Source organism: Oncorhynchus masou, chromosome 1 (assembly GCF_036934945.1).
Source record: "Oncorhynchus masou masou isolate Uvic2021 chromosome 1, UVic_Omas_1.1, whole genome shotgun sequence".
NCBI classification, from domain to species: Eukaryota; Metazoa; Chordata; class Actinopteri; order Salmoniformes; family Salmonidae; genus Oncorhynchus; species Oncorhynchus masou.
Window position 1 is genome coordinate 34126165 of NC_088212.1, and position 24046 is coordinate 34150210.

The following is a 24046-nucleotide window of genomic DNA, read 5'->3' on the forward strand; positions in this document are numbered from 1 at the left end:
ACAATGCAGAAATAAATCAAATAATTTCTCCTTACCTCTCTCTCTCTTTTATGAAGGGAAGTATCAAAGGACAGTTAGAGGTGGTGCGGAGCCTGGAAAAGAGTCATGTAATTATGTTGGGAGTGAGATAATATATTTCCTTTGGAAAAAGAGAAGGCCTCAGCATAGTTCTGAGATTAGGTTTTAGATCAGGCCAGCTCTGCTAATAGTTGTTTATTAGAACATTTAAAGATGTTAAACACCAACGCTTACAGCCTAAAGTGGATCTAAAACCTTTTCTCTAACTTTTACAACAAGCAATAAAACTCAGTAGCCTGGGTGTCATTTTGTGTCTGTTTTAGCCAACTATAGCCATCAAATCTGGATATTCTTGAGAAAGGCTCAAGTTGATATGTGAAGAATAAAAAATTAACTCCACTATTCTTGCCTTTTCTAAAGTACGTTCTCTGTGTGTGTGTGTGTTTATCTGTCTGTCCGTCTGTTTATCTGTCTGTTTATCCGAGCCAGAAGGTATCAGGAGGCATCAGTGTGTTTACTCATGGCGGTGAAGAGTCTCACCTGTGTAGGGCCCTTGGGTCCATCAATGTAATATGTCCCAGTCCATCCATAACGTTGGGATTTAGGCTTGTGTTAGACAGTGTGTGATTAATAGATCAGCAGTGGTAAGAGGACTTTTGAAGCGTTTGTCCATTTGTACCTTTCATTCCAGACTAGAAGTGTGTGCAGAAAGGAGGCCCTCTAGTGGTGAAAATGGCCATCTACCAAAACCACACGCGACCAAAATCTCTGTCCTGCTACTTAGTAGACATGAAGCTAGGGTTGTGGTGGTGTTTGAGGCTAGGTTCCACCCTAACCCTAGCCTCAACCAGAACCCTAACTCTTGCCTTAACCCTAGCTTTAAGTCTACCTCCCGGTTCAGCCGTGGTTGAATTTAATCTGCCACTTGTCTTATTGTCTCAGCCTTAGGCCTATATATCCCGTTGTCAAGGCATATGAACAAACAGGTGACAGAGCAAACAATGCAATTATCACAACACATAGGTTGTGATATGGCTATTTCCTCCTGGCTTGGCTTCCTCAGTGATTTTACCCATGCACCACTACTGGATACCCTAGCCTCAACCCTTTCCTTGAGCTCAATCTATGGTCATAGCCTTAACCTAATGCTGGGCATAGAAAATCATCATGTAAAACATGAACTTACCTGGTTTTTCCATTAGGAGGCATGCTTTCTCTAGAGATAGTGAGAGACCACAAAAATACACCAAGCTGAACACCTTCAATCACAAGGTGGGAGCCAATGGATCTCTACACACAAAAACACAATACACACATGACATGAATACAATTTGTTTATTTCCCATCATCTTAAACACATAGTTTGTACATTGCTTGCACTTGAAGGTACAAAACAACGTGGAATAGACGTTGAATTGGCGTCGGTGCCCAGTGGGCTGAATAGTGGAGGTCATGAATATGCATAATCACAGATGAGGAAGTAGATGGCAGGGAATTTGAATGTAGAGATGTTTGAGGTTTCAATCTCAGCAGGGTAATGGCTACTATTCATGTACAGGTAAATAATAATCTCACACAGACAACATCCTGTTGGAATAGAGATATTTCCCTTTTTTATAACATAGACTTAATATCAGTACAGCATATGGCATACCCTAATTTCTCTATCTTCCACAATACTGCATTTTCACGTATAGTACGAGTTCACCAACAGATAGCTAGCAGGAACAGTATATAGTGCATGAATACATCCGTAGAAAAGGTACACGCATACAATAAGTAATAAACACCCATTACACTACTTCACCGCACTGCAAATCCCAGATAAAGCGCGCGCACACACATACACACACACACACACACACACACAGTGTGATGCTTGCAGTGCCATACAATACAACACCAACATCAGACCAGTCACTCAACTGCAGGTATACGGTACTAGAAGGACTATGTACAGAAATAAATTCCTAAAATATTGCACTTGTTGGCCCATTGCATCACACAGCCAAAGCTATGAAGATGCACTTAATTCTATATCTATAACATAGATAACATACACCCTTAGATATATAAATATAGATAATTCAATGTCTTCATGCTACTTTTCTTTTTTGAACCTTCCATTTTCTATGCAAAGACACAATGTAAAACAAACTACAGACAGTTTTTTTTTGTTGGCACAATTACAGTTATCAAATGTTTTATGTAGTTATTCCCCTATTATATGGTAGATGATCTTTACTGGGAGGTACAGGACTGTCACGACATCCTATATGTAAAGGACAATTTGCTTCAGCCAAGGATGGAGACAATAACAACGTGGTTCAAGGATGTGGAAAAGGTGCACTTTCTTAGGTACATGAAATATGGACACCATTCTCCCTAAAAATACTGTTTCAGAGGATATTGATGTTTATCCAGTCAGACAGACTCTATCATGGCTTCAGTATCCACCTGTCATAACATATCATATCTTGGCTGTGGTCATTCTGTATTTTCTTTCTCTCCGGGAAGTGGATACGAGGGAAGGGTCGGTTTGTAGTTTGGGTAAAGATAACTGTAATTGTCTGGGTAGAACAACATCACTTCGGGTTATTGGTTATTTGACAGCACACTTGTCAAATTTCTTAACAAGACTAGAAAAAGAGGATCTATTCAGTTTTGCAGAAATGTGGACACACTCATCAGATGGCATATCAGGACTACTAATACAAATGCACGTGTACAGTATACAGTACTCACAGACACAATGTAGGATATCCATGAAGTATGAAATCAATGTGGCAGGTGACCAGGAAGGAGAAGAGGCCATGTTGGAAATACTAAAAGGCCACATTTGCTTTGTTATCCCAAGGTAGATGATTGAAATCTATCACACTGCCACACTCATTCACTCTTCCTAAAACACACACACACACACACACACACACACACACACACACACACACACACACACACACACACACACACACACACACACACACACACACACACACACACACACACACACACACACACACACACACACACACTGCAAACAGAAATCAGCTACCATCTACCAGTTTGTCTACAGTACACGGAATAGCTTTTGGCTTCGGCAGAAGACAATATGTAACACAAACATAATAAATGCATAAATAGATGGCTCAATAAATGAATGCACTGATTATGACTTTATCCCCTGCAAGTTTTAGGATGGACAATAAAAACAGTGACAAAGCTCTGGGTTCTCCTAAAAGAATTTGAATCGATTACAAGTATTTGAAGCCAGTTGGAAGGCTACTGTGCAGTGCATGGACACCACGTTGAATTCTAACAGCCTTTACAAGCATCATTTTTAATGTTGTAAGGTAAGCTAAAGAGGATAATGGATGTTTGTAGTGTCATATCATTAGCCATCCTGTAAGGCCGACACAGACATACTCATCAGACATATTCAGACCCTCTGTGTTTCTAGGTAAAGGTGTAAAGATCTGCACCTCAACACAGCTATAGAGGGTCAGACATTGATTGCGTGCCTGGTCACAGATCAGTGCTCTTGCCAACTCCATGTTTGACAATTCCATAAGGAGTTGTCAAGAGAACAGAAACAGTCTGCAGCCCTGGCTGATGTACGATGATGAAAGTGGTCAGATGACACATCAGAATACTACAAGACAGGGGTGCACAACTCCAGTCCGCAGTCCTGCTGAGTTTCCTTCCATTCTGGCACTTAACTGATGGACTACTGTCACTGATTGGCCAGAGAGTGCACCTACAGTATTTATACAAGTCAATCTCTGATTAAAAGGCAAGGAGGAAAATCTGCCTTTGCTGCAGCCATCCAGGATCTTAGTTGTGCACCCCTACTTTAAGACTACAGTTGAGTCACACATGGCACCCTTTTTCCTATAAAGTACACAACCTTTGACCAGAGCCCTATGGGCCCTCGTCAAAAGTAGTGCATTGTGTACGGAAAAGGGTGCCATTTAGGATGTAGCCTATATCTAAGGGACTGGGTATCTTCGAAACACAGGAAGGGGGAGGAGCCACTAACAGTTACAGGCGGACTGCTGGAGCGGCGGGGCGCTGTCTGTCAGTTTGGCGCTAGGTGTTCCCGTGGTAACGGCAGGATCAGTGTCCAGGCTCTCGGACATCCTGTCACAGATGATGTCAACGAGGCGTTCAAAGGTCTGCTTGACATTGATGTTGTCCTTGGCACTCGTTTCAAAGAACTCAAAACCTGCGGAGGGATAGCGAGGCAGAAGAGAGAAATAGCATATGAACATCGTAGATGATGTTTACAAGTTAATTGTCTACATTCAGAAATCTCTTGACAATGACTAAGTGAAAATGAAAGCCTGTCAAATACTGTACGTTATGTTTACAATAAGTCAATGAACTTACAAAAGCCCATGTAGGTACCGGTGCTGTGAATCAGAATGAGCTAACGCATTATAATGCTTCGTATCTGACTGTTGACATTCGATGTGTTCATTATTTTATCTCTGCCACTATAAAGTGTCCCTGATCAATCAAATGATAGCAGCTCACCGAGTTGTTCTGCCAGCTGTCTCCCGCTGTCTGCAGCCACCACCCTCTCCTCCTCCATGTCACACTTGTTCCCAGCCAGCACCACCTGGGCGTTGTCCCAAGAATAGGTCTTAATCTGGGTCGACCTGCACACACACGCACACATACATATACAGAGCAGAAAACAGAGCACTGCATCTATCTACTAGAAGCTATAGGCGACACGCTGATACAGTAAACAACATATCTCCTCCATCAAACTCAGGTTTACTACAGAACGGCGCTGACAGACACCGTCCGCTTGCTTCTAGCTCCTAGCTAGATTTGTTTTGTGTTCTGTCCATACTGTCTATACACACCATTTATATGTACAGTGCATTCGGATATTATTAAGACCCCTTCCCTTTTTCCACATTTTGTTACGTTAAAGCCTTATTCTAAAATGGATTAAATCGTTTATTCCCCTTCATCAATCTACACACAATACCCCATAATGACAAAGCAAAAACAGTTTTGAATACATTTTTGCAAATTTGAGTATTTCCTTTTACGTAAATATCACATTTACATAAGTATACAGACCCTTTACTCTGTACTTTCTTGAAGCACCTTTGGCAGTGATTACAGCCTCGAGTCTTCTTGGGTATGACGCTACAAGCTGGGCACACCTGTATTTGGGGAGTTTCTCCCATCCTCTCAAGCTCTGTCAGGTTGGATGGGGAGTGCCGCTGCACAGCTATTTTCAGGTCTCTCCAGCGATGTTAGATTGGGTTCAAGTCCGGGCTCTGGCTAGGCCACTTAAGGACATTCAAAGACTTGTCCCAAAGCCACTCCTACGTTGTCTTGGCTCTGTGCTTACGGTTGTTGTCCTGTTGGAAGGTGAACCTTTGCCACAGTCTGAGGTCCTGACTGGTCTGGAGCAGGTTTTCCTCAAGGATCTCTCTGTACTTTGTTCCGTTCATCTTTCTCTCGATCCTGACTAGTCTCTCTTGGTTTCATCAGACCAGATAATCTTGTTTCTCATGGTCAGAGAGTCTTTAGGTGCCTTTTAGAAAACTCCAAGCGGGCTGTCATGTGCCTTTTACTGACGAGTGGCTTCTGTCTAGCCACTCTACCATTAAGGCCTGATTGGTGGAGTGCTGCAGAGATTGTTGTCTGGAATGTTATCCCATCTCCACAGAGGAACTCTAGAGCTCTGTCAGAGTGACCATCGGGTTCTTGGTCACCTCACTGACCAATGCCTTTCTCCCTGACCAATGCCCTTTTCTAGAGCTGCCTGGCGGGCAGCTCTAGAAAGAGTCTTAGTGGTTCCAAACTTCTTCCATTTAAGAATGATGGAGGCCACTGTGTTCTTGGGGACCTTCAATGCCTCAGAATTATTTTGGTACCCTTCCCCAGATCTGTGCCTCAACACAATCCTGTCTCGGAGCTCTACGGACAATTCCTTCCTCATGGCTTGTTTTTTGCTCTGACATGCACTGTCAACTGTGGGACCTTATAAAGACAGGTGTGTGCCTTTCCAAATCATGTCCAATCAATTGAATTTACCACTGGTGGACAATCAAGTTGTAGAAACATCTCAAGGGTGATCAATGGGAAAAGGATGCACCTGAGCTCAATTTCAAGTCTCATAGCAAAGCATCTGAATACTTATGTAAATAAAGTATTTCAGGTTTTTTTGTTATACATTGGCAAAAATGTCTCGAAACCTGTAGAAAAAGGGAAGGGGTCTGAATACTTCACTAATGCACTGTATAATTATATTCCAGTCTGCCGTTGCTCGTTCTAATGTTTCTTAATTTAGTTTCTTGTTTTTAACTTTTTGTATTATGTATGTATTGTTATTGCATTTCTAAGTATTACTGCACTGTTGGAGTGTACAGTGATGTCAGACTGGTGATACGAGTTCAGATGTAGGTCAATTCACTTCTGACTAATGATATTATTCACAGTGACATCCTGGTCAAAAACAGCAGCTCTGAAATGTGTTTTTTTTGTGCTGAATGTTTATAATCTATCTCTAGTCTAGCTGTAACGGGTTTCTTCCAACTCCTCCTTTGATGAAGAGGTGGAACAAGGATCGGACCAAAATGCAGCGTGGTTCGTTCGATACATCTTTAATGATGAAAAGACACGAACAATACAAAACAACAAACGTTGAAAACCGAAACAGCCCTGACTGGTGCAACAAACACAGAGACAGGAACAATCACCCACAAACACACAGTGAAACCCAGGCTACCTAAGTATGATTCTCAATCAGAGACAACGATAATCACCTGACTCTGATTGAGAACCGCCTCAGGCAGCCATAGACTAATCTATACACCCCACACAACCCCAAGACGAAACACACTACAAATAAACCCATGTCACACCCTGGCCTGACCCAATAAATGAAGATAACATAATAAATATAGACCAGGGCGTGACACTAGCCTATATTTAATGGTGAAATTATTACAGATATCTATGTTTATCTCTCACAATTATTTGTTTTGGGTTTCAATGGCCAATAACCAAGAGAGGAGAGAAGCAGCAGTGTCTAGTGCCCAGCGTGACTCTGTCACTGTCAGGAGACAACTGCGTCACACACAGGAAATGAGTGTGAGTTAGGACAGGAGCTCATTCACACACATCCTGGCAGGGATGGAAAACATGCATCTTTACCCTCAACCTTCTAACCAGGACGAATAATGGAAAATAATAATGGAATAAAAGCCTATCATAAGAAATCTGTTCAGGTCCTTAATTCAGAATAATACATATACATATGCATCATGCTTTGTAACGTCCCATGACCCTTACGTGGATGATGTAAAAGAATATATATATACAGTATATCACAAAAGTGAGTACACCCCTCACATTTTTGTAAATATTTGAGTATATCTTTTCATGTGACAACACTGAAGAAATGACACTTTGCTACAATGTAAAGTGGTGAGTGTACAGCTTGTATAACAGTGTACATTTTCTGTCCCCTCAAATTAACTCAACACACTTCCTTCCATGCAAAATTGCTCAAATAAAAAGCAAACCTGGTTTCAAAATACAAAATAAAGCAACACCTCACGGCACAACGCCTCTCCCCTATTTGACCTAGATAGTTTGTGTGGAGGCATTGATACGTAAGAAACCTGTGCCTTTTTTTTTAAATGTATGCAGTTCTGTCCTTGAGCTGTTGTTGTATATTAATGTTCTGTATTATGTCATGTTTCATGTTCTGTGTGAATCCCAGGAAGAGCAGCTGCTGATATTACAACAGCTAATGGGGATCCTAATCAAATACCAAATATATAGTCTCATAAGTAATTATAACTAATGATATTTAAAACATCATACATGGTTTTATTACCATTTATCAGTTATTATGGATGCTTATAGTCAGTTATAACACATTATAAAGCAGGGGTGTCAAAGTCAAATGGACGGAGGGCCAAATAAAAAATTTAGCTACAAGCCGAGGGCCGGACTGTTCGAATGTTCATTGAAAATTTTTTAAATGACGCATATAGTCTAGTGAACCTAATTGAACCTACTGAAAACCTAACAAATATATTCCAATATGATCAGATAAATAAAGCAATATTTTCTTATGGCTCTGTCAGTAATCTTTAATTTTCAACAGACACAAAAGACAAATTTCCTTTATATAAAAATCCCCATAACATGAACATTAAATGAAAGAAACCGGTATTCAAGGCACCATCAGTAGCCTATATTTTCTATTTTAGCAAAAGTGGGCTAAATTTACTTCAAAGAAAAAAACAATAATAGCAATTTTCTATCATCCACTCAACTGAAATATTTTTAAAATATAATTGGATTGAAATACAATAAAATAAAGTGCAAAAATCTATTAATCAAAAACAACACTTTGTTTAAGGAGAAGTAACATGCAGTGAAAACAAATATTAAACTTTAACTTTTAAACTTGAACTGAGTAAAAACTCTAAATATGTGATTGCACAGTAATGTTCACTTGTTTGAGGTTGAGGGTGATACTTGGTGGTGTCCCATCTTTTCCACAAGTTCATCAATGTTCGGGGTAAGGCTCTGAGCTGAGGAAATCCTCAGAATTGAGTGGAGGTGTTCAGCAGTAAGTCGACTTCTGTGTGATGTTTTGTTCAGGTTCATCAAAGAAAAAGTTGTTCACACAGGTATGTGCTGCCAAACATAGACAACGTTTGAGCAGCCTGGATGCGCAGCTGGGGCATTGTGTCGGGGAGGAAACGGGCGAACTCCGCAGCACCCACTGCCGCATATTTTGCCCTCAGTGCATCATTGCATTGGAGGTCAATCAACTCCATTTGGAGGTTTGGTGGTGAGCTTTCCACGTCAACAGCAAATGGGTTACCGAGCAGTTCCAACCTGCTTTTTTGTGCTTCAAAGTCAGCAAATCGGCGTCGAAAGTCAGCGGCAAGCATACCTATTTTATCAGCCAACTGTGCGCTCGGGAACGCACTGGTAGAGAGCTTCTCTTTCATGGTCTGGCAGCTGGGAAAGTGGCTCAAATTTTCTTTCCGCATCTGCGTCTCCCACAGAGTCAGTTTGGTTTTAAATGCCTTCACTGTACTGTACATATCAGAGATGACATGATCCCGACCCTGCAGCTGCAAGTTCATTGCATTCAGATGACTCGTAATGTCACACAGAAAAGCCATTTCACACAGAAACATTTCGTCTCGGAGTTGTGTTGTGTCTTTCCCTTTGCTGTCCAAGAACAGACAAATCTCCTCACGAAGCTCGAAACATCTTTGAAGCACCTTTCCCTGGCTTAGCCATCGCACCTCTGTGTGATAAGGCAAATCACCATGCTCCGTTTCTAACTCCGTCAGAAATGCCTTGAACTGGCGGTGATTCAAACCTTTGGCTCTGATAAAGTTAACTGTGCGCGTGATGATGCTCATTACATGCTCCATTTTCAAGGCTTTACCGCACAACGCTTCCTGGTGTATGATACAATGATAAGCTGTCAGCTCACCTGTCGCGTTTTCCTCTTGCATCTTTTCCCGTATCTTCGCCACCAGTCCGCTCCTGTGTCCACACATCGCAGGTGCTCCGTCGGTTGTCAAACCCACGAGTTTTTCCCAAGGCAGCTCCATCTCATTTACACATCTTGACACCTCTTCATACAAATCATGCCCCGTAGTTGTGCCATGCATAGGACGTAAAGCCAAAAACTCCTCTGTCACGCTTAGGCTGGAGTCCACTCCGCGGATGAAAATTGACAACTGGGCAATGTCAGAAATGTCGGTGCTCTCATCCACAGCCAAGGAATATGCAATGAAATCTTTTCCTTTTTCACAAGCTGCTCTTTTAGATTGATGGACAACTGGTCTACTCTCTCGGCAATGGTGTTTCTGCTCAGACTCACATTTAAAAAGAGTTGCCTTTTTTCTGGGCAAACTTCACAAACTTTAATCATGCAGTTTTTGATGAAATCCCCCTCCGTAAATGGCCGGGCTGATTTAGCGATCTCTTCTGCCAAAATAAAACTGGCCTTGACAGCAGCCTGGCCTTGTGATTTGGCTTTTTTGAACAGAGCCTGTCGAGATTTGAGGCCTCGTTTTAATTCCTCTGCCTTTTGTAGCCTTTGTTCCATGTCCATATTCTTGTTTTTGTCCGCGTGTTTCGTTTCATAATGTCGTCTCAGATTATACTCTTTCAGTACCGCCACACTTTCTCCACACAGAAGACACACAGGTTTTCCAGCTACCTCCGTGAACATATACTCCGACTCCCACCTTGTTTGAAACCCCGGTTCTCAGTGTCCACCTTCCGTTTTGCCATTTTTGATGGGTATCTGAAAGTTAATTTTACTGTGATGCTGACGACTGCTGTGCCAATAAATATTGAAATGAAGCAGCCTACTGCTCGGTGCGTCACCGTTGCATTGTGGGAAATGTAGTATTGGTGCGTGTAAAAGATCTGCGGGCTGCCGGCTTGCTGCGGTCTGCGGGCCGGTTCTAATAATAAATCAAGATCATCCCAGGGGCCGTAAAAAACCTTCTCGCGGGCCGGATGTGGCCCGCGGGCCTTGACTCTGACATATGTGTTATAAAGGATGTTATAAAGCATTATATGTATGTACTTCATAGAAAGTGTTAACTAATAAAGTATTTTTGTGCTCTGTCACTGCTATGGCTTTAGTGAACAAGCTCACTGATTTGAACAGCACCAAGATAATAACAGTCATTAGCTGACTGGTATCAAGACTTCAGAATAGAACAGTTCATGACTCTACAGTAGCTGCTGTTCAATTTGATTGCATTGCAATGTCTCATACAGAGAGCCTGTTAAATAAATGTGTTTTCGTCCTTTCTTAGCAGTTTAGTCATCCGACAGTACATCAGCGCGTTGCCGTAGTGATCACAAGCACCCCTTTCCTCTCTGTGCTCCCATAATCCTGTTGGGCCGTGAGGGTGAGATAAGGCTATAGCAGTGAGCTGTAATCATGCTACAGAGAGGGAGGGGTCACACTGTCTGACCACAACACCTGGATCTACACAACCAAAGGGGACAGAGATGTTTAACCTGTCTACTTTCTACAAAGATGCCCTACTCAGCATACCAACACGAGGGTTGATGTGACACGCCCATTCTGTACACAAAAGAGGACATGGTAGTCAAAATCACTTTCTCTCTACACAATTGAGAAAACATTTTTCTTTTTGTTTCACCGTGAAACATTTAATCGTTTTGTCAAGTGCATCCATCAAAACATTATTTTTCTTAAACTATTCTGGTAGAGTTTATCCCAGAAACCTGGTAATTGTGACTGATGAAATAGACTTCTTGTTCTTATTTCTAGGAATGAATCATGTTGAATCCAGGATACAGGAAAGATACAGAACAAGGTTCCAGTAGTGTAGGTATTCAGTCGGATGGAAATAGATTTTGTGGCTCACAAAGACAGTGATTCGTGACTTTGCCTGGCCTACCCAGGGACCCCCCCACACACCCCACCCCACCCCACACACACACACACACACAGATGGGCCAGTGGCTCTCTGAGAACAAGCGCTCTAATCAATACGCTTAGATAAGGAGATACTGACAGAGATGAAGGTCAGCTATTTGGGTCTGTTTCTTCACAGGGAGAACTCCTCTACACATCCTGTCTCAATACAACCCAACAACACACTGTTGTCCATAAAGACATGTAGTCTTTCTGAGAATCTTGTGTTAAGATATACAGTATGTAAACAATACTTAAAACAAAACATGTCATCTGAAGTTGCTTCCTTCCCTCCTGTATTTCATGACACATGATATACTGACAAAATTGCAGTCCTTCCAAAGTGCTGATGAAAGCTGTTAATGTACTGGTTTTAAATTATATAATCAACTGTGCTATTTAACACAAATGTTCCTCCTAGATAGGATGAAAATGTGTTGTACCCCAGTAGAACTCACCAGTCCTGCACACAATGGAAGGACTCCTCGTTGGTGATGTCATACATAAGGATGAAGCCCATGGCTCCCCGGTAGTATGCAGTGGTGATTGTCCGGTACCGCTCCTGTCCCGCTGTGTCCTGGAGAGAGATACAGAACATTGTTGTTGCTGGTCACAAACACACGCACACACACACACACAGTCACTCACAGTAAGTCACACAGAAAATCTCCCATCCATGTGTGTATTTATTCTGGGCTGGTTTGGCTAGCTGCGATGATCGTGTATCCTGCATCGCCGGCTGGTTTGGCTAGCTGCGATGATCATGTATCCTGCATCGCCGGCTGGTTTGGCTAGCTGCGATGATCGTGTATCCTGCATCGCCGGCTGGTTTGGCTAGCTGCGATGATCGTGTATCCTGCATCGCCGGCTGGTTTGGCTAGCTGCGATGATCGTGTATCCTGCATCGCCGGCTGGTTTGGCTAGCTGCGATGATCGTGTATCCTGCATCGCCGGCTGGTTTGGCTAGCTGCGATGATCGTGTATCCTGCATCGCCGGCTGGTTTGGCTAGCTGCGATGATCGTGTATCCTGCATCGCCGGCTGGTTTGGCTAGCTGCGATGATCGTGTATCCTGCATCGCCGGCTGGTTTGGCTAGCTGCGATGATCGTGTATCCTGCATCGCCGGCTGGTTTGGCTAGCTGTGATGATCATGTATCCTGCATCGCCAGCTGGTTTGGCTAGCTGTGATGATCATGACGGTCATAATCTATTCACAAATTCTAGAGGTTCAAGTCTCCCCAGTAAATGAATAATGCACTATGATCAATAAATCAAATAATCCAAATCCCTCTCCATGCATGCAGAGCAATTGATACAAGCACAACAGGGTGTCTGGTGATGTCTCCACACCCCATGGGAAGCAGACCATTGATCCCATATACCGTAGCTAACCATTGAAATAGAGAGATATTTCCGACGCCATGCTGATTAGTCACTGTGTTGGCTGAGACCTACTGGCCATATTATACTGATTATGTCATGTCTATGGGTTTTTACAATAAACCTCTTGTATAGCACTCAGCAGTGTGCTATTTCCACTGCGAGGCCAAACAGTGCTGGGTTACATTAGCTACAGAGAGAGGCCTGCTCTGCTCTCTCTGTGAATATGGCTATAATTGTGTCTGTGTGGTAGCCAACGGACATCTCTGACCTTCAAAAGCACACACAGCTCAGAGGCTGTCTACCTCAATCTCCCTCATACAGCAGCTGGGCTGAGCAATGGAAACCCACAAATATACACAGTAAAGCATGGACGTACGTGCACCTGCATGCAGATGTTCAGGTGTGTGTGTCTATTATATATTAGTGCGTACAATGAACTGTAGAATGTTTTTGTACAATACAACTCAGTAGGCCATAGCATTACCTACTTCTAAATAATGTTTTTTAAGTACATTTCTTTATCGGTTTTTTTTTTATTATTCTGAAAATGGTTCTCTTTTTTTTGCAGACTGTGACATTGCTTTACATTAAACATTCATCTTCTAGACAATGCTTTGACTGTTGACTTTCCTCTTGGCTGAATACTGAAGACATACTGTATGCATCCACACATTTCACTACCCTATCGATTCAGGGCCAAGTGCTAGCCAATGATTCATTTCATCTTGGGGCTATTTGAGTGGGCAGCTTTGCTTGTTCTTAGCTAAAAGACACAGCGAGACAGAAAAATCCTGCTGAGTCCAATGAACAGGAGCTCCATTTGAAACGAATTGACTTAGTTTTATTTAATCATCGCCATGGCACCACAGAGCAGTTTACACTGTGAATAAGTCCGTGAAGAGTGACAATAGGCCATCTTATTTGAATCTTTACTGGTATATTTGAGCATACTGTAGCTCGTCGGGTATAGTACAGTACCCAAACAGCCCAATTAGACAACCTAGAGCTATTCAATTGAATGCTCTCTCTGGCAATCCTGTGTCTATTAGAACCCGCTTGTTTTTGCTTAACTGACAAAAACCCATTACCCTTATTACTCACTAATTAAACTGTTTACATTCAACCCTCAGCTGATTAACTGCTACAGTCCTGTCTGGGACCAATGAATTGGTGAAACAGACAGTACATATGACAGCGAACAGCATTGCCTCTCTGGGAAAGAGAGAGAGCGGGTGTTTGGAGGAAGCATGCGTTGAATTGTCACCTTAGCAATCTCAGAGGTGCTCAAAAACAGACTCCTTCAACTCCAAATCTCCTAATAAAAAAAAGCTGTCGGCGAGGTCGGACACACACAGGAGGAGAACACCGTCTGAGAGGAGTGTTGTTCAGTGATCCATACACATCCATCTGCCTCTGTTCTCTACACTGCCCTGCCTCGCGTTCCATCACGGTAGGCCTTGCTCCTACATCTTAGCAGCACAATCCAACTCAAATGTTTCATGTCAAATGTCACATTTAATGTTATTGTGACTGGATCCTAGTCGGCATGTTGGCTTTTAGAAGTCTATAACAACGTAGAAAGGCAGTATCGTTCCAAGCTTTAAGGGACTGGGGTTGAAAGTGATTTATAAGCCCCAATCCTTTAAAGCTTGTAACGATACTGCCTTCTACATTGTTATAGACTTCTAACAGCCAATGTGCAGACTAACCTGTGACAGGTTGTGACTAGATGCACACTTGTAGTTAAACTTAACAAACATACATTTGGGGGGACATATAAGGCAAATACTGCCATTGAATGAATAGCTCATATTTGTGCACACTGTAGTTGAATAGCTTCACTTACAGTACACTAGACATTATCTATCACAATAGTGAGTACCCCTGACTCTAGCGACAGACCTACCCAGATCTGCAGTTTGATCCTCTTGTCGTTCTTGTAGACGGTCTTGACTTTGAAGTCAATGCCCACAGTGCTGACGAAGGCTGAAGTGAAGGCGTCGTCAGCGTAGCGGAACAAGAAGGAGGTTTTACCCACGCTGCTGTTGCCAATGATCAGCAGTTTGAACATGTAGTCAAAGTTCTGGTCCCCGCCCTCCTTCCCTTGAGTGGTCCCCTGAGTGGCAGCCATCTGGAAAGACCAGGAGTCACAGTGCCAAAGGTTATGACAAACATGGAATCAACTCATTGGCATTAGAAATGTCACTCTAAGGTTTAGATATGTTGCATGGAAGACGAATGTCACAGACGTGTAAAAAGAAGAATATATTATTAAAATGATCACACGCAAACACACCAGCCTCTGAGATTGGTGTTAGAAGCATACAGACTGTGTCTGATGGCAGATGGCTGTGTTGGATAAACAAAAAGAGCACTACACACCCTGGGGTTGGTGAAGAGTCCCCTGTGTTCTACATCTTCACATATATGTGCCTGCCAATGAACATTAGTCAGATCCTTCCTAAGCAATCTATATCATACCCAGCAGGGTGTGGAAGGTGTATGATCAATTAGGCTTGGATTTATCAATGTTTATGCAAATCAATTCAACAATCCATCAATTATTGACAAAAAACAAATGTGGAATGTTTCATATTTCTTGCGAAATTCGTCAGCATTTGTCAGCATTCTATATAAATAGAACTGGGCTACAGCAGACATCTTTGTTCCTAGTAGCCTAAATGTTTTCACTGTGCATCAGCAATTTGCCATGTCAAGCATGTGCCTGTTCTGTTAAACGGAGGATTCTTTCGGTTTTACATCAAGCAAGCCTAAACTGCACTATTAACAACACCGTACTGTCTATGTACAATGTTTCATTAACAAAATGTCCTATTACCGATAACAATCATCTAGAAATACATGGGCACTGCATTTTAGGTGTTTTATGTGCTAATTCCATTTAGAAATGTTATGAGGACGACGAAATTACACTATTCCATTTTGCTACACAAACGTAGGCTAGTTCTCGTAAATTGGATAAAATCTTGCAGAATTTTGGAACATCGGAAATACAGTTTAGAATCAAGTTCTTTGCGGAATTCTATAACAGTCGAGCAAAAAATTAACATGATGCAGAAAAAATAGCAAACCAACCTGCGTCGAAGGCTTCGTGTCAGTCAGTGGCTTTTTCTGTTTGTATAGAAATGTTTTACTGTAGAAGACGGTTCGGTTTGATGCTCGACAATTTCAGCACCTGGGAGCTGTCCCTGTGTTCCGAAGCTGAACTGTCCGGCCCAAGCGCGCGCCAGTGTTCGTTGGTTGTAGAGCGTAGTAAGCGCATTCGACGTCAAAGTTCACAATATGGAGCTTGTAGTCTTTATAATTCCAAAAGGGTGACTGCATTATTCAGCATGCAACAGTCACTTTGACAACATTAATTTTGACAACTCCAGACTATAATATTTTTCAAAAAATGATATTTTTGTGAACATTTTCATTCATCTAATAATGAATTTGACAATTATACAATTTCCTCTGTGGCATTACCAAAAAATATGCTTGCTCTTAGAAAAGACAATATAACATTTCAGAAATGTAAAGCACAATTACAATGTGCATTTAGCCTAAATTAATTTGTTCAATGTAGCCTAATGATGATGTGTGTTGAGTCATTCTGAAGTCAACTGGTTTCATCTAGGTACCATATGACTATGGGAACTGCAATACTTGGAGGGGGGATATGAGAAAATGTGGGAAATATTTTGCTATTGTCGTACAAGCTTGGATTCTGCACCTCTCATCTCAGCACCACACACGCGGGATGCTGAGACTGAAGCTACAGTAATAGATGCCAAACACTGGTGTAGATTAAACCTGGTCCTGACCTGGACCAAAATGTACTTCCAATGGGAATTCTCCATTAAGACAGTCCAGACACAGGCTGGGAAACCAGCCCTTATTAAACAGGCCCTAGAAAAGTAGATGATATTCTTTGTATAGGTCTAAAATACAACATTTTATTCAGACATTAATTGTGACAAATGCAAACATAGGGGTTATTAACCTGTTGGATCGCACCACAAATGCTTAAAAGATAGCATTTGGAGACAGTGGCCAGATAAACAAAACTAAAGCATGGATTGCTGTTTTGTGAGACTTTTTTTGCAGTTATTGGTAAGATTTCACATTTGTAGCTATTTCTGTCACTCCACCTACTGTTACGAATAGGAATGAAGACCGTTCCGTTTTAAAAGAAGCCTACATTGAAATTCAAAGTTACTGAGACATGGTATTTGGGACCTGGAAATCTAAACACACACACTATGCAATATTTAATAATATATCATCCTAGTCAACATTTCACTCAGCCCATTATCATCTGTGACAGGCTCCCATGGCTGCTGTTCTGGACTACTGGACCACACCTGTTCTCTGTTGCTATTTCTGATCTGACTAGCCTGAGTGTCAGTCTGTTTGTGCTTTCATGCCAACTACTTGGCACTCATTGCCATGCCAAACAATGCTCTAGGACCAGTCTATCACATTATTACTGTTGTGATCAACTAGACACCACCTGTCATCTGTGTTGATATTTCTTGTTATTGATTACTCCATGTATAACTCTGTATTGTCTGTTCACACTGCTATGCTTTATCTTGGCCAGGTCGCAGTTGCAAATGAGAACTTGTTCTCAACTAGCCTACCTGGTTAAATAAAGGTGAAATAAAAAAAAATAAAAAAATCTGAACAAATTGTGTTATGTAAAATATAATTGTTTAAATCAATATATCTGATTAAAATGTTGGAATAGTTCACGCAAATTGCAAAATGACATTATGGTTACCTTACCCTGTAAGCAGTCTATGGACAAGGTATGACAGCAATCCATTCTTTGGTTTAGTTTCTCTGGCACTGTTTCCAAATGCTAACGTTTTAGCATTCGTGGCACAAATCCCAGTCGAGTCATGGGACCGATATTAGCATTATGCACGCGTCATGCTCAAATCATATGTAAATTACTTTGTTGAGCTTCACCATCAATTTGCGATACTTGCGGGTGATTTGGACATGATGCACAAAAAAATTACAATATCGGTACCATGACTTGAATGGGATTTGTCCCACAAAAGCTAAAACGTTAGAATTTGGAAACAGTACCATGGAAATAAAACCAAAGCATGGATTGCTATCAGGCCTTGTCCATAGACTGCTTACAGCGTAAGGAAACCAATGTGTAATTTTGAAATTTGGGTCAACTATCCCTTTAACGACTTCCAGACACATATAATCGGACAGACAGTTGTTGTCCACCTCAGTTATGGAAAGTACATTACCTATCCGTGTACCGGAAAACGGATTTGATTGGGTATGTTAATGATTCCTCTCCTGGCAGGAATTAAACCTTTGGCCGTTTTGTTTATAGTGCATAATTAATGAGAGACCGGGTTGTTTGATAGGTGTCCACAGACCGTTTGGATTGCTGCTTGAAAGGGGGCGACTGAAGTAGGTCACAGTTGCAAAGCCTCATGTGCTCGTTTTACTAAATTCTAGGATATTTGTACTTACTGTGCAACATTTATGCAAATATCTTATAAAGTAACCGATCGGATCAAGTTGCATGTCGTTTAATATTACAGCACATGTTTTCTCGTCTCCAAATATTTCTGCAAATGTGTATGTTCTATAAAACATACGGCTTACAGAATCAAAGTGCATAAAACGATGTGGGAAATATCTTGCGTAATATCCACTCACCAAAATGAATAGAGGCATTGATATAGTAGCACGTTCTCTTTGCACAATTCTTTGAAAAGGTTTTGATGACGGAAGTTTCATAAATAGAACTTTTCTATTTAGTACTCTGCACGATAATAGTACCATGGCACCCTCTGCTGGGGGCTTGAGTTCTTGCATGTCTAGATATTGAATTACAGTATTACATTTCGACGCCTATGACAAATTGCAAATGTCATTATTAGAGGGGCTCCATTTGCAGCTTCACAAATATTTGGAATACCTGTAAAAAACTTTTGTTCAGGTATTTTTTTCATGATTGTGTCAAAATAAAAAAATAGCAAGACATTATGCCTATCCCTGTCTACCTTACTGTTGCCTCTGCTGTTTTGGTTGGCCTAAAGTACTAATATGGATGCTAACCACTGTTTTATGTAGCCTAATAGAGAGTTTATCATGGAGGACTCCACAGAATTTCTCCTCCAGGACCAAGGCTCCAGAAGGCTCCATGGCAGTAAGGACAACCCCATCCTGACAGCCTCCACTGGGGCTTTGCTCGCTGGCCTCTACGGGATATGGACTATGGTTTCCCTACCTGACTTCTGCAAAGTACCAAGAAGACTCAAGGTATATCTCATTCACACGAATGTGCTCAGGCCCCTATAACTGTACAGTGAAATCAATAAACAATGATTTGCTGCTTGTCTTGGAGTGCTTTATCTGTGTTCCATGATGCCTTCAAAAGAAGAATGGGGCTTATGTGGTAAAGTCAAATATTTGTAGAACACACAATTGGTAAGTCAAATACACTGAGTGTACAAAACATTAGGAAAACCTTCCTAATAATGAGTTGCACCCCCTGTTGCCCTCAGAACAGCTTCAATTCGTCGGGGCATGGACTCTGTAAGGTGTCGAAATCGTTCCACAGAGATGCTGGCCCATGTTAACTTCAATGCTTTCCACAGTTGTGTCAAGATTGTTTAATGTCCTTTGGGTGGTGGATCATTCTTGATACGCACAGGAAACTGTTGAGCGTGAAAAACCCAGAAGCATTGCAGTTCTTGACATACTCAAACCAGTGCGCCTGGCACCTACTACTATTCCCGTTCAAAGGCTTAAATATTTTGTCTTGCCCATTCACGCTCTGAATCGCACACATACACAATCCGTCTCAAGACTTAAAAATCCTTATTTAACCTGTCTCCTTCCCTTCATCTACACTGATTGAAGTGGATGTAACAGGTGACATCAATAAGGGATCATAGCTTTCACCTGGATTCCCCTGGTCAGTCTGTCATAGAAAGAGCGGGTGTTCCTAATGTTTTGTTCATTCAGTGTATATAAATAATCAACCAGGGGCTATGCGTTCTATGGAAAATAATGACGCGCTTGCCGAGTGGAACAAACCTTCCACGGAGTTGCATTCTTTTTCAGAGAAAGCATAGAGCCCCGAGTTGAATATCCCTTTTATACCATCTGTCACGACTTCCGCCGAGGTTGGCTCTCCTGCCCGTTCAGGCGGTGCTCGGTGGTCGTCGTCACCGTCCTACTAGCCACTACCGATCCCTTTTCGTGTATCTGTTGGTTGTCTGATTGGTTTCACCTGTGTGTTGTTTAGTTAATTAGTGTCTGTATATAATGTAGGTTGTCCCGCCCTTGTTTTGTGCGGGATTGTTTATTTTGTCATTCATTTGTCTGTCGGTGTCATTGTGTTTCTTATTCTCCGGTTAGTCTGTTATCCTGTGTTGGATAATTTCACCCTCTGTGTATTTGGGTTGACCGTGTTTATTTTGTTCACCGGAGAATAAAACTTTATATCGCTATCTGCTTTCTGCGCCTGATTCCACCCACCTTGATTAGACGTGACACCATTGCTATAATTCAACACATTTTCCCCTAGAAATGTGTTCACTTGCACCTCCATTGAAGCTACAGTAGTTGCCTTGGTTACCAAAAAAACTTGCTAGTTTAGCTAACCAAACCATCATTCCTAGCTTGCTATTATAAGGTGACCAGATTTCTGAAATGAAAACCGGGGACATTTCCAGTTCGGCGGTTAATATATAATTAAAATATCCCATGTTATTATCTATAAAATAAAAAAGGGGGACAATTCCAGTTTCATGTATTTAGTCTAACAGGCACACTGTGATAGAGAAAACAACTATTACTACAGAAACACTACAGACAAGACAGAACTGTCCGATCTGAACAGCCATTCAGTGGTCCTGGTAGAATAGGAGCAGAATAGAACATGAGCAAAATTGAAGAAAAAAAACCAGACAATTGTATTTGTGAAACAATTAACAACTTAATAAAGAAATAAGACGACGATGAGATTGGTAACTACATAATATACTTATACCAACCTAATCTGTATATTTCTCAGGATTGCTCTGTCTTTTGCCAGCTTCTCCGTGAACTCCTGGCAGGGGAGGATGAAGATTGTCTTCACAATAAGCATGGCCTTGATGGTAAGAACAGTGAACCTATTTCTTGCTGCTGTCCATAGATCAATAATTTGGGAGAACACTCTCTCGACTGGTGCATTACTTCCAGGTAAGCACATGACAACAGACGCTAATCTAGCCACGTTAGTGTGTGGGATGTAATTCTCCTTGAAGTGGGTAACCACCGTGCTCCATCTCTGACTAAGCGGTGTCTCAGATGTTTTCCATTCATCAAGCGATCCCCCCTTTAGGAACTCTTGCTGGCCAGTAACCTCGTCAAACAATGCATCCTCCATGATGGTTACATTGGGGCATTTTTCCTGCAGTGTGCCTGCTGCCTTCTGGATCTCTTCACGCTGAGGTTGCCTTTTTAAATGGAGACCATGTAAATATTTTAGATTATCTGTGTGCTTTCCCCATGCTTGCAAGTAGTTCACAGCTGTAGTGAAGAATGATTGGGATGTTTTGTGAAAGCTCTCTTTAGACATGGCTCCATTTCACTCTAGCTCTCTCAGAAGTCCTCTGACCAAAACTGGAATGAAGTTGTCATCACATCTTGCAGTCAATTTTGCCTCAATGTTTCTCAGAATTGCAGCTGACTCCACAGCACAGCAGTCCTGGCATTCAAGCATCTTGAATATGGTCAAGTTTCCATGGACAAAGGCCAGCCAATGTTCAGTCAGTGGATCTTCGAACATTGTTTACGGGACAACAGGGCATTTGTCTTCAGAAAGAAAAAAGGATTTCAATGGCACATACATGTTCCTTTGCAGCACTTTCTAGAGCAGGGAGTTGTTTTGGTACTACTGGCCAACAAACTCACAAAAGCTCTTCAGTCTTTCCACTCTGACGGTGAAAATATGAAAATATCTTTGTGAGCAGGTACTCAACATCAAGGGGAAACATATCCAAAGCCGTTCTGGCTGTGTTATGAATGATGTGAGCAGGACAACCAAAGCCAATCACCTCCCGCTGCAGAGCATTTTTAACTTTGGTATGGACATTGACCCTCCCCAGCCTATTCAGTCCTCCAAAGTTGGTATTTGTGTTGTCGGCAGACAATGCCACAACTTTGTTTTGAAGGCTACATTTTTGGATGACCACCGGGACCTCAGCTGCAATCTCCTCTGCTGTTTCTCCTTTCAATTCAACTAAATCATGCAGTTTTGTTTCCACAGATGTGTTGCCGCCATATATCTTACAATATCTGACTACTACTGGCAGCAGCTTCACATGTCCATGATTGGACACATCAATGGACAGGGACACAAATTCAACCTGGTCTAGGTCCTGTGTTACCAAAGTAGTTGCCCATGGTGCTAACACGTTACTCACTATGGCTTCACATTTTATCCTAGCACATGTAAACTTCGGGCTCATAAAGCTTTCGTGTTAGTTGAGTTGTGCTGTGCAGTCCATAGATCTGTAACTACGATCGTGTCGCATAGTGTGGTATGCAAAGACACCCTCCTGCACAGCTAAACCATATTCTTCTTGGGAAGGCTCTACCTTCTTGAAGAATGTGGTGACAGAGGGCATACCAACACGGGCAATCAGAGCAGCTTTATGCTTTTTCGTCTGTTGATGTTCTACCACTGCCGTTCTTCCCCCGCTGCCAATTGAAAAAGAGGAATTACAAAGGGTGCCGTTAACTATTCTATTGTCTTGACCTAAGCGTATAAATGGACATTTTCTCATCATGTTGTTATTAAAATGGCATTTCCGTTTCTGGGAAAAAGCCATTGTACCTCCTGTCTGCTCTTCTTCACTCTCCTTGTGTCACTCTTCTTACTCTCTTAACCTTTTCTTCTCCTCCAATCTTTCTCCACTCGTCTTCCTGATCTTTCTTCCTTTCCTTCTCTTCACCTTTCCACCTCTCTTCCACACTCTCCTCGCTTCACTCTTTTTTTACTCCCTAAATTTTTCCTTCTCCAATCTTTAATAATAAATAGTACACTATTAGATAAAATACTTTGGTTAACAGATTCCCATTGCTTGTCTCATTTTTGTATTTTATCTAAAAAGAAAATGGTTTGCAATAATAAATTGGCAGGCTCTGTAATCATATCTTTACCTTTCCTCCTCTATCTCTTTCACTCTTCTTCCTCTCCACTCTCTAACAGAAAACATTATGCTGTTATCCATGAAAATGTCTAAATATATTTTCACACTACTTATAATGCCAAACCATTAAAATTGTAATCTACAAATAAATATTCTCATAATTAATTGTGCATGAATTTAATATAATCATATTTTCATAATAGCCCGTCCACTGCATTTTTACATGTGAACGTTTTTTTAACCTAGTTACCATGACAGTAGCTGGCTAACCTAGCTAGATAACTTAGTCGACATAGCTAATGTTAGCTAGCATAACCTATTTAAAACCTTATAAAGCAGAGCATCTATCTATATAATTGTGACATTATAACATCATTAGCTAGTATCTCAAACAAGTGTAACTTTGTTTGTTTGTGGTGATATTGTGGATTCACTTGACACTTGCTAGCTTCTGGCCGAGTTTTCCACAGCAGTTTTCTGCAAAACTAGCGTGAGCAAGTAGTTAGTAGAAGAAGAGTGAGTGAAGCTACCATAGCGAGCAGCCCCCTCTGCTGGACGAAACAAGCACAACGCGATTGAGACGTCAACCGATAGGCTCTGCTGCCCGGTCTTGACACGTATAATATTATTTCACTTTGCAGTCTGTTTTTAACGCATAGTTAAAAACGGGGACAGCTCCAGCCGGGGACAGGCCACCAAAAACGGGGGTTGTCCCCGGAAAAGGGGGACGTCTGGTCACACTATAATTATGAAAATCGAATTCAGTAATGCCAATAACCCCGTTTCCTAGACTGAGGGCCAGTCTGTTTGTGCTATCCTGCCATCTCCTTGTCAATCATTGTCCTGTTTGGCTTGACAATCAGCAATGGAGTTGGCAAGAGCAGAAACAGATCTAGGACCAGGCTACCCATCTCTGCCTCTTGTATACATTTCATTTGTTGATCTATTGAACAATCGGTAGTGACCCATCATTCAG

The 24046-nt window shown here is 41.7% G+C and overlaps 1 protein-coding gene across 1 annotated transcript; it reads right to left on the reverse strand.

Annotated features, from left to right (window-relative positions):
* Positions 1 to 1334: 1334 nt before the first annotated feature.
* Positions 1335 to 16137, reverse strand: LOC135542651 (ras-related protein Rab-3C-like). The gene is made up of 5 exons (XM_064969768.1): positions 15977 to 16137; positions 14787 to 15011; positions 11956 to 12074; positions 4555 to 4679; positions 1335 to 4243 (listed from the first exon to the last, which is right to left on the reverse strand). The coding sequence occupies exons 2-5, from the start codon at positions 15009 to 15011 to the stop codon at positions 4053 to 4055; spliced, it is 660 nt and encodes a 219-aa protein (XP_064825840.1). The 5' UTR covers positions 15977 to 16137; the 3' UTR covers positions 1335 to 4052.
* Positions 16138 to 24046: the final 7909 nt, after the last annotated feature.

Coding starts and splice junctions, on each gene's coding strand:
- LOC135542651 (XM_064969768.1), bottom strand. CDS start 15,011: ATGGCTGCCACTCAGGGGACCACTCAAGGGAAGGAGGGCGGGGACCAG. Junction 4,680..11,955: donor TTCCATTGTGTGCAGGACTG/GTGAGTTCTACT, acceptor GTGTGTGTGCAG/GTCGACCCAGATTAAGACCT. Junction 4,244..4,554: donor ACAGCTGGCAGAACAACTCG/GTGAGCTGCTAT, acceptor ATCCCTCCGCAG/GTTTTGAGTTCTTTGAAACG.